The sequence below is a fragment of the Cystoisospora suis genome (genome assembly GCF_002600585.1).
Source record: "Cystoisospora suis strain Wien I chromosome Unknown contig_1917, whole genome shotgun sequence".
NCBI lineage: Eukaryota > Apicomplexa > Conoidasida > Eucoccidiorida > Sarcocystidae > Cystoisospora > Cystoisospora suis.
In genome coordinates, this window is record NW_027154717.1 from 8,400 (window position 1) to 21,636 (window position 13,237).

Sequence of the window (13,237 nt, forward strand, 5' to 3'; positions counted from 1 at the left end):
ATTGTCTTTCTTCGTGCAATTCTCCTTCTTCTTCTTGATCTTCTCCTTTGTCTGCGATGAAAAGCTCTTTACTTCTTCTTCTTCTTTTTCATCATCTTTCTCTTTCTCTTTTTCATGGGTGGTCTTTGCGAGAGAAGTCTTGTCTAACTTCTCTTGGGATGAGAGAAGAGACTGCTTTGACGATGTAAGAATGGACGGAGGGACAAGAAGAAGAAGCAGGCTATCGAGCCATGAACGGGGAAGAGACTGAAGAAGACGAGATGGAGATGATAAGAGCCGCCGACTTAGAGAAGATAAACATTCAAATAGGCTATCCATAGCGCCTGTCAACAAAGAGGAAAGAAAGACGCCAAGGGAGGACATTCCAAACATACAAGATAGATAGATCAAAGATAGATACATTAAAAATAGGTCAACAGATTAAAGATAGATAGATGGATAGATAGATTAAAGATAGATTAAAGATAGATCCTTTCCTCTTCACTCACTGAGAGTATATGACAACTCCAAAAGATTCCCGACAAGATAATAGCTTGATATAAGTGAAGACCTCTAGAGAGACATTTAGGCAGATAGATTGTTCTTCATGTTGAATCCACCAGAGAGATCTATCTGTGTATGTACACCTGCAGCTCTCCCCCAGGGGTTCCCCTGTCTATGGCTCTTTCGAGGCTCTTGTCTAAGCCTCTCATCAAAGGCGAGACTGTCCCCCATATACTGAAAAGAGACAAGAGAAAAAGACAGAGAGAGAAAGAGAAAGAAAGAACAAACGACGTACGACTAAAGACCAGATACCAACTTCATAAGAGTACCTCTTCTTCCTTTTCGACTTCTATCTCTTTCTTTCTTTCTTTCTGTCGAAGAGAGAAGACATGTGTTCTCCCTCCTCGTCTTATTCTTCTCCCTGTCTTCTTGTCGTATCTTACCAGGGTGTCTACAGGAGAGGAGAAAGTGAAGTAAGCGACGTCCAGCAGCATTTAATTGAGAAGGAGTTACAATGTCGATCATATCTTTCGCGAGGGGTGATGAGACCGCTGTTCTTTCTCGTGTGTCTTTTCCTTCTCTTTCATCTTGAGACTCCGTCGGAAAAGGGACCCATTCAAGGAGAGAAGAAATGCATGCAGCGGCTGCTTTGATAGTTATCCAGCCACGCACAGCTAGTAAAGATTCTTCACATTCATTCTCATCCATCTCTCTATCTAAGGAAAGGGCTTGGCTCTTCTCTTGGTGATCGTCTTCGCGATGAGAAAATGAAGAAGAACAGTCTTCATTCTCCCCCTTGTCTTCTTTCTCTTTTCTGATTTCTTCTTCCTTTTCATTCCTTGGACGTCTTGGTAAGAGAGGATGGCCTCGACAATCCACCCGAAATGGAGGGCTTGAAGTGACACACAAAGAAGAAGAAGAAGAAGAGATAGAGTCTTCTCCTTCTTCTTCCTTTGAAAAAGAGCCTTGGCCTATCTCGCCCTGAGAAGAAGAACTCCTTCCCTTCTCCTCTCCTTCGAATGTCCTTTCTTGCTTCTCTCGATTACGAAGAGAAGATGAAAAAGATGAAGAAGACGAAGGGTCTTGCTTTCTTTGCGCCCATACAGGATTGACCATGACGCTATCAGAGCCTTCAGCAATGACATAGAACATACTGCTGCATATACCTACGAGCAGATCGAACAACTCGCATATCAACTTTCGCCATTCTTTCCCACTGACCACTTTTCTCATCACAGCCAAGACATCTTCTTCTTCTCCTCCTCCTACCTTTTCTTCTTCTTCTTCTTGGTCTTCATGTGCTTTTTTCGTCACAGGATGCTCCTTGCTCGTCATTCTTTGATATCTATTCGACTGCATCTCTCGACCAATTTCGTTTTCTTCCTTGGCAAGTATACACTCACCCGAGAAGCTCCTCTCATCCCCTTCACTCTTGCGACTACTCGTAGGAAGGAGACTTCTTCTTTCTGTTGTTCTTTCGCAGCTATCGTTATGCCTCGGTAGGACCTTCTCCTGGATCTTCTGGAGGTAGAGGCCCTCCTTGCGAGCATCCCCTTCATGGAGTCTTCGGTCTTCTTCATCCCCTGAAGAGGTTGCTGACTGCCCTTTAGACGACCCGCATCTTTGATGGAAGGAAGAGAAGATAGGCTGTGAGGGAAGGAGTACAAGAGAGGAAGATAGATGAGTTAGGATGGTTTCGAGAGACGGGAGATCTTCAAGTAACTTTGCGAGAGTGAATAGCAGACCATGAACGCATGCATCTGATGATTCAGCAGAGAGACGTGCGTATCCTTGTAGAGCTATAAGTCTTTCTTTCCCTGCTTCAAGCAATACACACATAAGTCTATACAAGTCTCGTGTTGTCGACACCATTCTAATTTCCCCCTTCAGAGGGAAAGGAATCGCAAGAGAAACGTCGTCTTCAGGGTCTTTCTCTCTTATCATCGAACTCTCCTTCTTCGTAAGAGAAGATGACTTGGCGGGAGAAGACGAAGAAGAGGATGCGAAGAGGGACGTTTCTCGGGGTGAAGATGAGAAAGTCTCTTTGCGTAAAGAAGATCTAAGTAGCTCAGCAATAAGAACTCCACGCCGAGGAGAATAAGAAGCATAGGTCGGAAGAGGCTTCCCGTTGTGCTTTCTGTCGCGTGAATGGAGGAAAGAAGGATGGGATAGGGGATTTTCATCCCTTGTTCTTCCTGAAAGAACGGATGGATGAGAAGGAGTTGAAGTCTCCAAGAAGATCCTTTTCTCTTGGAACTTGTCAAGCTGTTTTCTGATGTCGTCCTTTCTCTCTTTTCTTTGATCCAGATTCACCAGGATGTCTTCTTTAGATCTGAGTGAATGAACAAGATCATCTTTATGCGTTTTCTTCTTCGCCATCCGGAGGTCCCCTTCTCTGCTTCTGTCGTTGGTGTCTGAGAGAAGAAGACTTTCTTTAAGAGGCTCTACATAGACCTGTCTAAAGAGGAGAGCAAGAGATGAAGATCCAGCTGAGAAGTCACATTCTCTTATACTATGTAATAGCAAAACAGCGTCATGAATTCTCGCTGAAAGACGATGAAGACAAAGAGAAGAAGAAGAGGGAAGAAGAAGAAGAGAAGAATCTCCCCCGTGAGATCTTTCATTGAAGTCTACATCCTGGTGGTCGTCACTGTCTCTTGTATGAAGTGGGTAATTGTTCGATTCCTGTTGGTCGCGGTCTGGAAATGAAGAAAGAACGTTTTGAGACAGCCTTCGATTAGCATCTTCGTCTCTTTCTTTCTTCATTGAGTTGCGGAAGCTCTCCTCTCCAGCCTGTTTTGAGGTGCCGAGAGACGTTATAGTGATAGCTGGAGAAACAGGCTGGTGGCCAAGAGATGAAGAAGAAGAAGAAGAGAAGGAGGGGTGAGACTTCGAAGAGAGAAGGAGATCTGCCGAAACAGACAGATTACAAGAAGAGAGAGAAGAAGATGAAGAAAAAGAACACGGGGGAGAATAATAGTAAGAATAATCATCGTTATGAGGAAAGAGCTTGAGAATTGTATAGGCAGACTCGCGCTGTCTTGACCAAGGGCTTGCAAGCATTCCAGCGAGCTGTGCTTTAACTTCGCTCGAATAGAAGCCTAGGGCCTCTGCAACTGCGCAGCCATACTGAGGAGAAGAAGGACTTGCTTTGCCTTGCTGACTTCTCTTCTTGTTCATTGTGTGGCTTTGAAATGTCTCTGATCTGACGTTGAGAGCTGCATCGCTCCCCGCATTTTTATCCTCCCTATGCCTCCTTCCTACTTGAAGAGATCCCCGCGTCTTGGGGGCTGGTGATGCTCCTGCTGCTGTAGCTACAGCTGAAGCGATTGCGGAATTCGCACAGCTACTTCCTTTCCTGAGATCTTTAGGAAGATGGGAGCCCCATAGATCATACAGAAAGATCAGAATCGTCGCTCCTGTCTGTTGGCGATCTGGAGGTGTAGACGGGAGACATTGCAAGAGCGCTGTCTCATGAAGTTCTTTCAAAAAGATCAGAAACGACTCCAAAGAAGCCTCTTCTTCGTCTCCTTCCTTCTCTTGTTCATTTTCTTCTTCTTCTTTCTCTCCCTTGTCTCCTTGTTGACGACAAAGCTGCCTCTCCATAGAGACATGAGAGAAAGGTCCAGGCTTCTTCGTGGTGACCTCCACTCGATCGCATGCATCAGAAGAAGAGATCTTCTCTTCTGTTTCTTTCTTAAAAGTAGAGACTTTCTTGTTCTTCTCCCTCTCCGTGTGTCGTTCAGAAAGGGGAAGAGACCCACAAGGGGGGGATTGCTCGTAAGCACAACCTGATAGAGAGAGAGCGTTCTGTCCTGGTAAAGCCATGACACTACGTCTCTTACGTCTCCTTAAGATTCTCTGGAGATCTGCCGCAGTCGCTCCTGCCAACACTTTTCTATAGGCATCGCGTGCTCTTTGAAGAAGCCTTTTAAAGGCATCAAGAAAAGCCGCTCGAGCGGCTGCGGACGGATGTCTATTACTACTATGCTGATAGACTTGAAGAAGAAGACGAAGTTCTATAGGTGTAGGGGGAGCAGTAGAGAGGCGCGACGAAATCAAGAGCTTCAGGAGAGAGTCACGTATACGATCGTCTCCACTTAGTAGACCGTGTTGAAGACGTTGAACGGGGATGCGTAGACATAGGGGCTTCCCATTCGTCTTCACACCTGAAATAGACAGATATAGGCCACACTCTTTCGGAGATATCGCCGGCAAGGCCTCTTCCTCTTCTTCTTCTGTTGATAAGACAGAAGAAGAAGAGCAACTTTCGCTTGTGGGGTTCTCACTAGGATCGTCATGAGAGATGAGCGAGCTGGGAGGAGTAGAAAGGTTATCGTGCTTCTCTTGTAGATCACCTCCTGTAGCCTTCAAGGTAAGTTCAGGAGGTGCCCTTGTCTTCTCCGAGAGAAGATGACCTGCTACTATGGCTTTCGGATTCTTGCAGGAGACTTCATCTGCTTCTCTCGAGCCCGGAAACTCAGCTGGCGATGCAGCAGTCTTCAAAGAGAGAGCAGAAGAAGGTGAGGATAGTGCTCGATTCTTCTCTCCCATCTTCGAGATCGATCGAGACTTACGTGTTTTCTTGCCCTTGGTCAGGCATGTCTCCCAAGAGACAAGACCAGCTTTCCAAGCTACACCTAAGAGCACAGCCTCTCCCACAGTCCATGGTAGCCACCTGACGACTACCTTCTTCTTCTCCCTATCATCATCTTCTTCTTTTTCACTGTTTCGATGAGATCTAGCCTTCATAGTACTTCCTAGTTCTTCTTCTTTCTCTTCGTCATGTTGTTTCTCCTTCTGTCTGTCTTGACGCTGGGGCTCTGCATCTGTTCTTCTACAGGCCTGCGAGATCGGGGGTTTGAGTGTATATCCACCAGAGGCTTCACACCTTCTTCTTACATCACCATCTGGCCGTTCATGACTGTCTTCTTCTTCTTCTTCTATGTGGGGTTCTGCTGCTATGAAAGAGTGACCGTTAGAGCTCGATCTTCTTACATCTCTATACATGAGTTGGCTTGTCTCATGGAGAAGCTGAAGAAGGAGAGAAAGACCTCTTGGATCTACAACTTGAAGTAAAGGTAAAACACAAGTTGCGATTCTCTCTGAGAATTCCGAAGAAGAAGAAGATGAGATGGCGTCAAAATCTATTGGCAATGGGGGTGGAGAGAAACTAGGTGAAGAGGTAGAGACTCTTTCAGGTGGGTCAGATTGAGAAAGAAGAAGAAGATGAGAAGAAGAAGAAGTTGATGGATGACAGTTGGACAGGAAGGAGGGAGAAGTTTCTATTCTTTGGAGAAATCTCTCAGGGCAGAGAAGGGCATCCACAAGAAGAGGAAAGACTAGTGAACGAAAAGCTATAGAAGGGCCTTCTTTCTCTACAGAGAGATTCTCCTTCTTCTTCATCGTCTCATCGCCAGGTGAAGGTGATGCCGTTGAAAGCTTCTCTCTATCGCTCATAAGCGTCTTATCAAGTGCGTTCTTTTTCTGCACTTGTGTTCTACACGATATGATCTCTCTGTCCATGGCTGGTGTGGATCTACGCATTCTTTCTTCTTCTTTTTCTTCCGTTCTTTCGCGAGACTTCCCTTCATTGTTTTCATCTCCAAGTTGAGAATGTTTCTTCTTCACAAGTGTGGGATCTCCATCCGAATTTATTTTCGCCTCTGAGGAAGTCTCTGTAGAAACGTCATGAGAACCTATCGATCCAGAGGGTCTAGTATGTCGTGATAGGAGAAAAGAATCGGCTTCAGATGGAGATAAAGAGACAAGAAGATGAAAGATCTTCTCCAAGAGTTTCAAAGCCGACCCACGAGTCTGACTGTTGTGGCCTATATCTGATAGAAGCTCATGAAGAAGTCGGGGCTTCGATTGAAGTAACCATCGAACTCCGATGACAGGTAACAAAGAGAGAAGTGCGAGATTCTTCGCTTTCTTATATAATGGAGGTAAACTGAAGACAGCTACAGCCAATCGATACGACAGCTCTATAGATGGCGATGATGGTAGGGATGTGGCAGAGATCATTCTTTCTCCAATGAGCCTGTTGTCTGTCCTATTTTTCTCTTCTTTCTCCTGGTTTTCTTCTGCCTCAGATTTCGTCTTCTTCTTCTCCCTCTTCACATCAAGACAATGAGGAGGAGCATTTATACCTGCATCTTCGTTTCTCTTCTTGGAGAGCTTCCCCTTACCATGAGAGATACCTTCATGGGATTCTTCGTTCTCTCCAAGAGATGAAGAAACCCCCTTCGTCAGAGACAACCGACTATAAGACGAAGGGCATCCGATGGAGACAAGCGACTCCCATAGGCTTCTCGCGACTTGCGAGACGCACCTCTGTGGATGTGCCCAGTAGCGTAGACTCGCATCAATCAGAAGATCCAAAGGAGGAGTGGATCTATTTCTGTCTAAAGTGAATCGATTCGACTGAGAGAAAAGAGAAGGCGACGATGAAAAGGACGCCCCCGAGTCCTTTGCTAAGAACGACAATGAACAAGAAGTAGATGACAGAGGTAGTGAAGAAGGACGTAGACAAGAAGAGGTCGCTATAGAAGGATAGGAAGGAGTAGAAGGAGAAGGAGGAGAAGGGAGAGTACGTGTGGAGTTGGTCGTTTGGTCTGAAATCGATGTCTGTTCATCTGTATCGATGGCTGGATGAGTGTTTTTGTCATCTCGATGATGGTGTGAGTCTGTCTCATGAGGAGGGACTGTCTCCTCTTCAAGAGAGGCAACTAGCCAAGCAGGTGTAGACATCTCAACAAGCTGTTGTAAAAGGAGAAGGGCTTCACGCTTACAACGGATATCTTGTGTAATAGTTAAACAATGAATGAGATGCACGAAAAGAATGTTAAGCTCAGGTGTATAGACACCAGAACCTGAGAAAAGAACAGGTCCTTCACTCGCCGATTTCTGTTTCTTACCTACTCCTTTCCGTTCTTTTAACGCGACCCCCCCTGACGGGACATCATTTGAACTTGGAAGATTCTCTTTTCGCTGTGAAGAGATCTCTCTTTCTCTTCGTATGAGAAGAAGGAGTGATCTAAGGAGACCCAGTCTACCTCTCATCGAGATTCTGGAAAAGAGTCTCCATCGCTCATCTTCTATCTCTCCAGATAGATGGTTTTCTTCAAGTCTCTCTCGATCCAAGAGATCTTCTTCATTCATAACCTCCTTGACATTCTTCACCCCAGCATCGGAAACTTTCTGTGGTCTTTGCGAGGAATCATTCTCTCTATAGAAAGGAAGAAGAGCTCCGAAAACTTCCTTTACTATTGGAACTAACGACGAAGAAGAAGAGAAGAAGGAGAGAGAGGAAGGTGACGACGAGGGAGATGAAGAGGGAGTGGAGCCATCGTTTGGAGCGGGGTAGGGGGGGTGCTGTTGACCTAAGGCAAGCAAACAAGCGACCAGAGTGCATGTCTCTGTAAGCACTTCAAACGGCTCATGTGTTTCGATCATCTCAATGAAGAAGTCTGGAGAGCTAAGGTTTCTTAGAGAAACAAGTAAAGAGCCAAGAGAACGATCTAGGGGAGAAGCTTCACTGGGCCTCTGTTGTTTCTCACCTTCTTCTTCTTCGTTAACTAAAGCATCTTGCAGAGACACAGGAGATGAAAAAGAAGAAAGATAGCTGCTACTAGCCAAAGGTGTGCGGTCCAAGCTTGATGTCTCCGGTAAGGGAAGAGAAGTAGACATAGAAGAAGAGGAAGACGAAGAAGAAGAAGAAGAGAAAGGCTTCGGTTCAAGAGAAGGTTGGGTGTTGTTGTCTGTACAGTTGAGAGTATTCATCGCATGTCTAGTGACGTGGCTTTTCTCTTCTTGGTGGATGGTGAGACCTTCCCGTATTCTTCTTACTTCATGGAGGTCCTTCTTCCTCACCCCTGTATCTTCCTCGACCATCTCTCCTGCTACTACAACTGCCGGTGAAGAAGAAGAAGAAAGACGAGTCATCTGGCTAGAAAAGAGAAGATATCTCAAGAAGAAACAGAGACGGTGGTCAGCTAGCAGCTGAGGTAACCACGTGGAACAGATGAGAGAGAGGGAGTGTATATACAGAGGAGCATCGTCGTAGTCCACAGCAAACTCAAACTTCTTACAGGAGTAATCTGTAGATAGAGGATAGCTGTTTTTCTTGCCAGGAGATGGAGACGTCGTAGGAATGATGTCTCCACTTGTACTTTGGCTTAAGCCACATAGAGCTAACAGCAAGCAGACACCTTCATCGGTAAAGACGGAGCTGAAGACATCTTTTTTCTCTCGTGTTTCTTTAGAAGATGTTTCGTGAAGTCGTAGAAAGTAAGAGAAGAGAAGACGAGATTCAAGAGATACAATTAGCCTCAATGTTTCTAGGTAGATTTGCTGTTTGAGAAGACCATGCGAAGAGCCATCGAAAGGCGAGAAAGAGGTCGGTGAGAAGGAAGAGACAGAAAAGGGACATAGAAGGTTCTCCTTCTTCTCTTCAGACTTTCGCGGAGAAGTTTCTTCTTCTCGGCGGTGAATGAGATCGAGTAAGGTACGCCTGTTGCCTTGCCAGTCCTTCATATGGAGAAGGAGATGTCCTTCTATATCCAATTCTTCACTTGTCGACGTCTTCTCAGGCATTGGATCCAATCTAGAGACCTTAGGAGAAGAAAAAGAAGGAGAACTGTTTTCTTCTTGTTCTTCATTTGAGATGTTTGATGAATCGGGGTGGAAGGCAGTTGTTTGGGTAGTGGAAAGATGGCGCGCTGCTTGTCCGTGCTTGGAGACTTGATGATGAGCCTGTTTCTCGGGTGTACATACAGCAGAAGTTGATGATGATGGTGAGGCGTCAGAATTCCTTGAACGATTGTCGTTGGTTTCACTGTGACTTTTGCAGTCTTTCTTTGGGCTGTCAGTCCGATTCTCTTTCTTTGGAGAAAGAAGAGATGCTAAACAGCGTTCAACATGTTGTCGACTCCCAGCACCTCCACCAAGACCACGCGCTCGTAACTGTAAGAGGATTTCTAGAAAAGCATCTAAGAGAGTATAGAAAACTTCCATAAGGTTCATCTTTGATACAGTGCATGTATCCGTTCTATACTCCGGAGTTAGATTTCTATCAGAGACGTCTTCAACGTTCTTTCGAACGATGGTTGGTTTGGAGCCGTCGTGAGAAGCAAGATTAGCTTCCGTAGAAGGAGGGATCTTAAGATGGTCTCTCTTAAGCGCTGAGATTGCTTCGCATCGAGAGAGGTGATCGGCTAACTGTTTTAAAAGAACGGTTTGAGTCGTGAGGGAATCCGAACGTTCGAAAAGGCTTTCCCAGAGATCCTGCAGAACTTGGAAATCTTTAATGAGAGGCGAAGAATCGGATGAATGACGATGAAGAGAACCAAAGTGTTTTAGGACGTGTAATAGACGTTGGCTACTTGGAGATGGTAAAAGCCTTGAAGTGTCACTCCACCAATATAGCCAGCTGAGACAACTTTCTTGGAGAGAGTTCTTTGCTTCTTCTTGAGGACTTGGTGCATGTTTATCAACAGAAAGAAAAGGTGATTGCTGCACGGATGATCGGTGACTTGGCTCGACAGAAAGCCGATCAGCTCCCGGGCCAGGAGGGTGATCTGACGGCCCTCCTGGAAGGACAGGAGTGCGAGAAGACAAGGGATGTGATTCCATTGTGTGAGAGGATCTGAGTATAGCCCATGTGAGCGAAGGAGGAGACAAAGATAAACAAGCTATCTTACCCTTAGGGCGAAGAGCCTAAGCGGACCGTAATTTCGGACAGGTAAGAAGTATCTCCATGGAAGCCGGAAGAGATTGAAGTCGGAAGGAGCGAAGCACCCCGCCAAAGAGAAAAAAAGAAAGTCATACGATACAAAGGGACAGTTAATTAACTAGCTTGCCTGAATCGACAGCCCCCCTCCCCCCCTTCAAATCGAGCATGTCGAGGCTGGGAGGCGCCGAGCCACCTCCAGACGAGATTAACAACTTCAGAGTGTTGTCTCACCTCCAGGAGAACTGAAGGCATTGCTGGTGACTGAGGTCCGGAACCAATGAGGAACAAGGCCGCAATAAGATCTCCTTTCTTTGAGTTGTGGATACTTCCTCTCGATTTTGTTGCATGCACGCCATCGATTGCTGTCTGCATGCATGCAAGTATTCTGGTGGGCCAGACGGCGGGACAGCACAGCGAGCTCTCTACGTTCGGAGAAGCATCCATCTTTAGCGTGGGAGAGTTTAGCAGACCTGACGTTGAAGAAGTGGGATAAATGCGAATGTCTTTATGCGGTCACTGGAGGGGCTCATCTTCTTCCAAGACCAAGATCAATTCTTAGCAAGTTCTGGCTGGACCAGCAGCCAGCAGTAGTATTGAGTTCACATGCTGCCAGCCGTCCAGTGTGTTGAGAGAAGGAAGCTACACACCGGGCAAAGCACCAACAACCCTACAGATGGCGGGAGTCCTCTTGGCCGTAAGTCTCTCCTCTCTCTCTAAAGCAGAGGCTGAGGCACCGATGTATCCCCCTGTCGGACGGGGTAAAATCCTTTCGACACGATCTAACTGCATGGTTTCCCATGCTCTTACTGCTGTAACGGAAGACGCCTTCTCAGCGCCCACGCCGGGAGCGCTGCTAGGTCCCCTGAGTAGCGGCCTGGTGTCAGTACGTTCTTCCGAAGCAAGTTAAGCGGTGACACATCTCCCCGGCCCCTCTGTCCCTTCTTTTTAGGACCTCACTTGCGCTAACGTGTCAGGGGTCCGCCCTTTGTTTTGATGGCGCCCTCCAGTCAAGCGTCTGACCCTCAAGACCACAGAGTATCAGCTAGTAACTGCGCCCTTCTCTGGCTGGAAAAGACAAAACAAAGAAGCTTCAGTAATCTGCGGGTGTCTGAGAAAACGCAAGCACTGAGTGCCTATCAGTCACCAAATTGAAAGCTGTTTGGAGTGGGTTAAGTCAACGACAGATAGACTGCTTCGTTAGTTGTTCACACTATGTCGGCTCATAGGGACACCATGACTATCTCACAAGGAGATGCCGTTGAGAACTTTGAGAGGGAAGACCCTCTGCCTCACTTCGGTTTCACTGACATCCTGTATGATGGCTTTCGATGCGCTCTAGGTCGATGGGGAACAACTGCGTGAAGTTCAACGGCGTGGCTCAGGAGAGCATAACTACGTTGGGTTCGCTTCTTTGAAATGGGCTGTTTACAGTGTATCTCTCCGGCCTGTTGTCAACTGCTGCCGATCGCGTCACTCCTGTCTTTCCAGCCGGAGCTGGAAACCGACCTTCCAAGGCTTTCAAGGCTCCTCTGTGTTTCCCGCATGCACCCGTCTGGCTGAGAGCGCGTGTCAGTTGACACTCCACCATCAGTGGTCTCAGTCGCTGCTCTACCGGGTAGGGGTATAATACACCAGACTAGTTGTGTCTAGGGCATCCATCGGAAAAGAAACGATCCGCAGAAAGGTTTTCTCGGGTTCCTTGAAATCCAAGACCCCTCGGTTAATCGGCGAAAGACCTTTACAAGAAGGTAAACCACAAAAACTCGACCTTCCGACAGATTCATATGGTAAACAAGAGCTTCACGAACACCCATGACGAGACTTCCATCATCCCGAATGCAATTTGAAAGGTTTCGTCCGGATCCACCCGTACCCCCCTCAACCATCCGCCCCGTACCCAGCAGGCTTCTCAGAAAGGACTGACAACACTGCGTCAAATGAGGCGGTCTCACTGTCTTACTATCATTCCTAGGGTAAAGGGGTAATCTCTTTCTCTGTGCCTGTTTTTTCCTTCTTTCCACTCATATATACCCGCCGACGCCTTCAGTAAACACACGAGTTAGCTGACGGTTGACAGCACGAAAAAGTAGACACTACAGACAGACACCAAGCAAGCAATTGGCTCGACTCATCAAGAAGCGAACTCAGTTGGGTCAGAGTCACTTTTTGCACTGTTGCGAAACCGGAGGCAGCCCGGCCTTCGAAACAAGAAAAAACGTCTACACAGGAAAACGACTCGGTCCACAGGCTCAAGACCTCCTGTCAGAGTCCACCACAAATTCGTCCTGCTAGCCCAGACTGATTGATGAAAATCACCCGGCGCAAAATCTTGACTGTTCCTTCTGTATTATAGTGAAGAAATCTTCTTCATAACTCAACAGAAAAACTCCCAGAGAGATAAACGAGAAGCGCAGCGAGCCTAGTTGCAACACGACACTTCTTCATCCAGTTTTCATCGTATGTTGGGGTGTGTGAACAGGAAGGTTTGATAGAAGAAGAATTCTCTCAGCGAGAATGAGTGAACGCATAGAAAGACAGACAGATAGATGGATGGTCTCTTGTCTGTCACAAGTTTTCTTGCGAGGAAAAAAAATGTCTTCGCATCCACCCAGCCAGCCAGCTACCTCCTCCGGACCTTCCTGCTGGGCCCGGGACATGAGAGAGATCAACTAAAAATAGAAAACTGCTGAACGTCAAATCCACTGCTTCAATACTAGCTTGAATAGTCACCTGACTTGAGTAGTACTATACCCCCAAAGATGGATATTACGATGACGGCCGGACAGAGCATGCACCGCCCCCGGCTCCCATCCACTCCTGCCTAGTCCTGCAGCTCTCTCCTCTATCTCCATCTCTCTTTTCTTGAGTGATCGAGGAAACAACCGCAAGCACAAATGCATAGTCAATAGCATTAGGGAGAAAATCACAGCCTTCTCGCCTGGAACATTCAGAAAAGACGGGTTCATCTCTACCAGACCGCTCAATCGCGGCGAGCAGGCTGTGATTTTCTCCCTAATG

The 13,237-nt window shown here is 46.7% G+C and overlaps 2 protein-coding genes across 2 annotated transcripts; both read right to left on the reverse strand.

Annotated features, from left to right (window-relative positions):
- Positions 1-42: 42 nt before the first annotated feature.
- CSUI_004175 (heat repeat-containing protein) lies at positions 43-8,430 on the reverse strand (the record flags this gene model as incomplete). The annotated part of the gene is made up of 2 exons (XM_068064368.1): positions 43-323; positions 927-8,430. Coding segments are annotated over 2 exons (7,785 nt in total), but the record flags the coding sequence as incomplete, so codon positions are not given.
- Positions 8,431-11,979: 3,549 nt separating this feature from the next.
- Positions 11,980-13,216, reverse strand: CSUI_004176 (uncharacterized protein). Its single transcript, XM_068064369.1, has one exon. It carries the CDS (start codon positions 13,183-13,185, stop codon positions 12,946-12,948), a length of 240 nt encoding a protein of 79 aa, XP_067923656.1. The 5' UTR covers positions 13,186-13,216; the 3' UTR covers positions 11,980-12,945.
- Between the last annotated feature and the right edge of the window lie 21 nt (positions 13,217-13,237).

Excerpts from the sequence above, each read along its gene's own strand:
- CSUI_004176 (XM_068064369.1), bottom strand. The coding sequence starts at position 13,185 with ATGAACCCGTCTTTTCTGAATGTTCCAGGCGAGAAGGCTGTGATTTTC.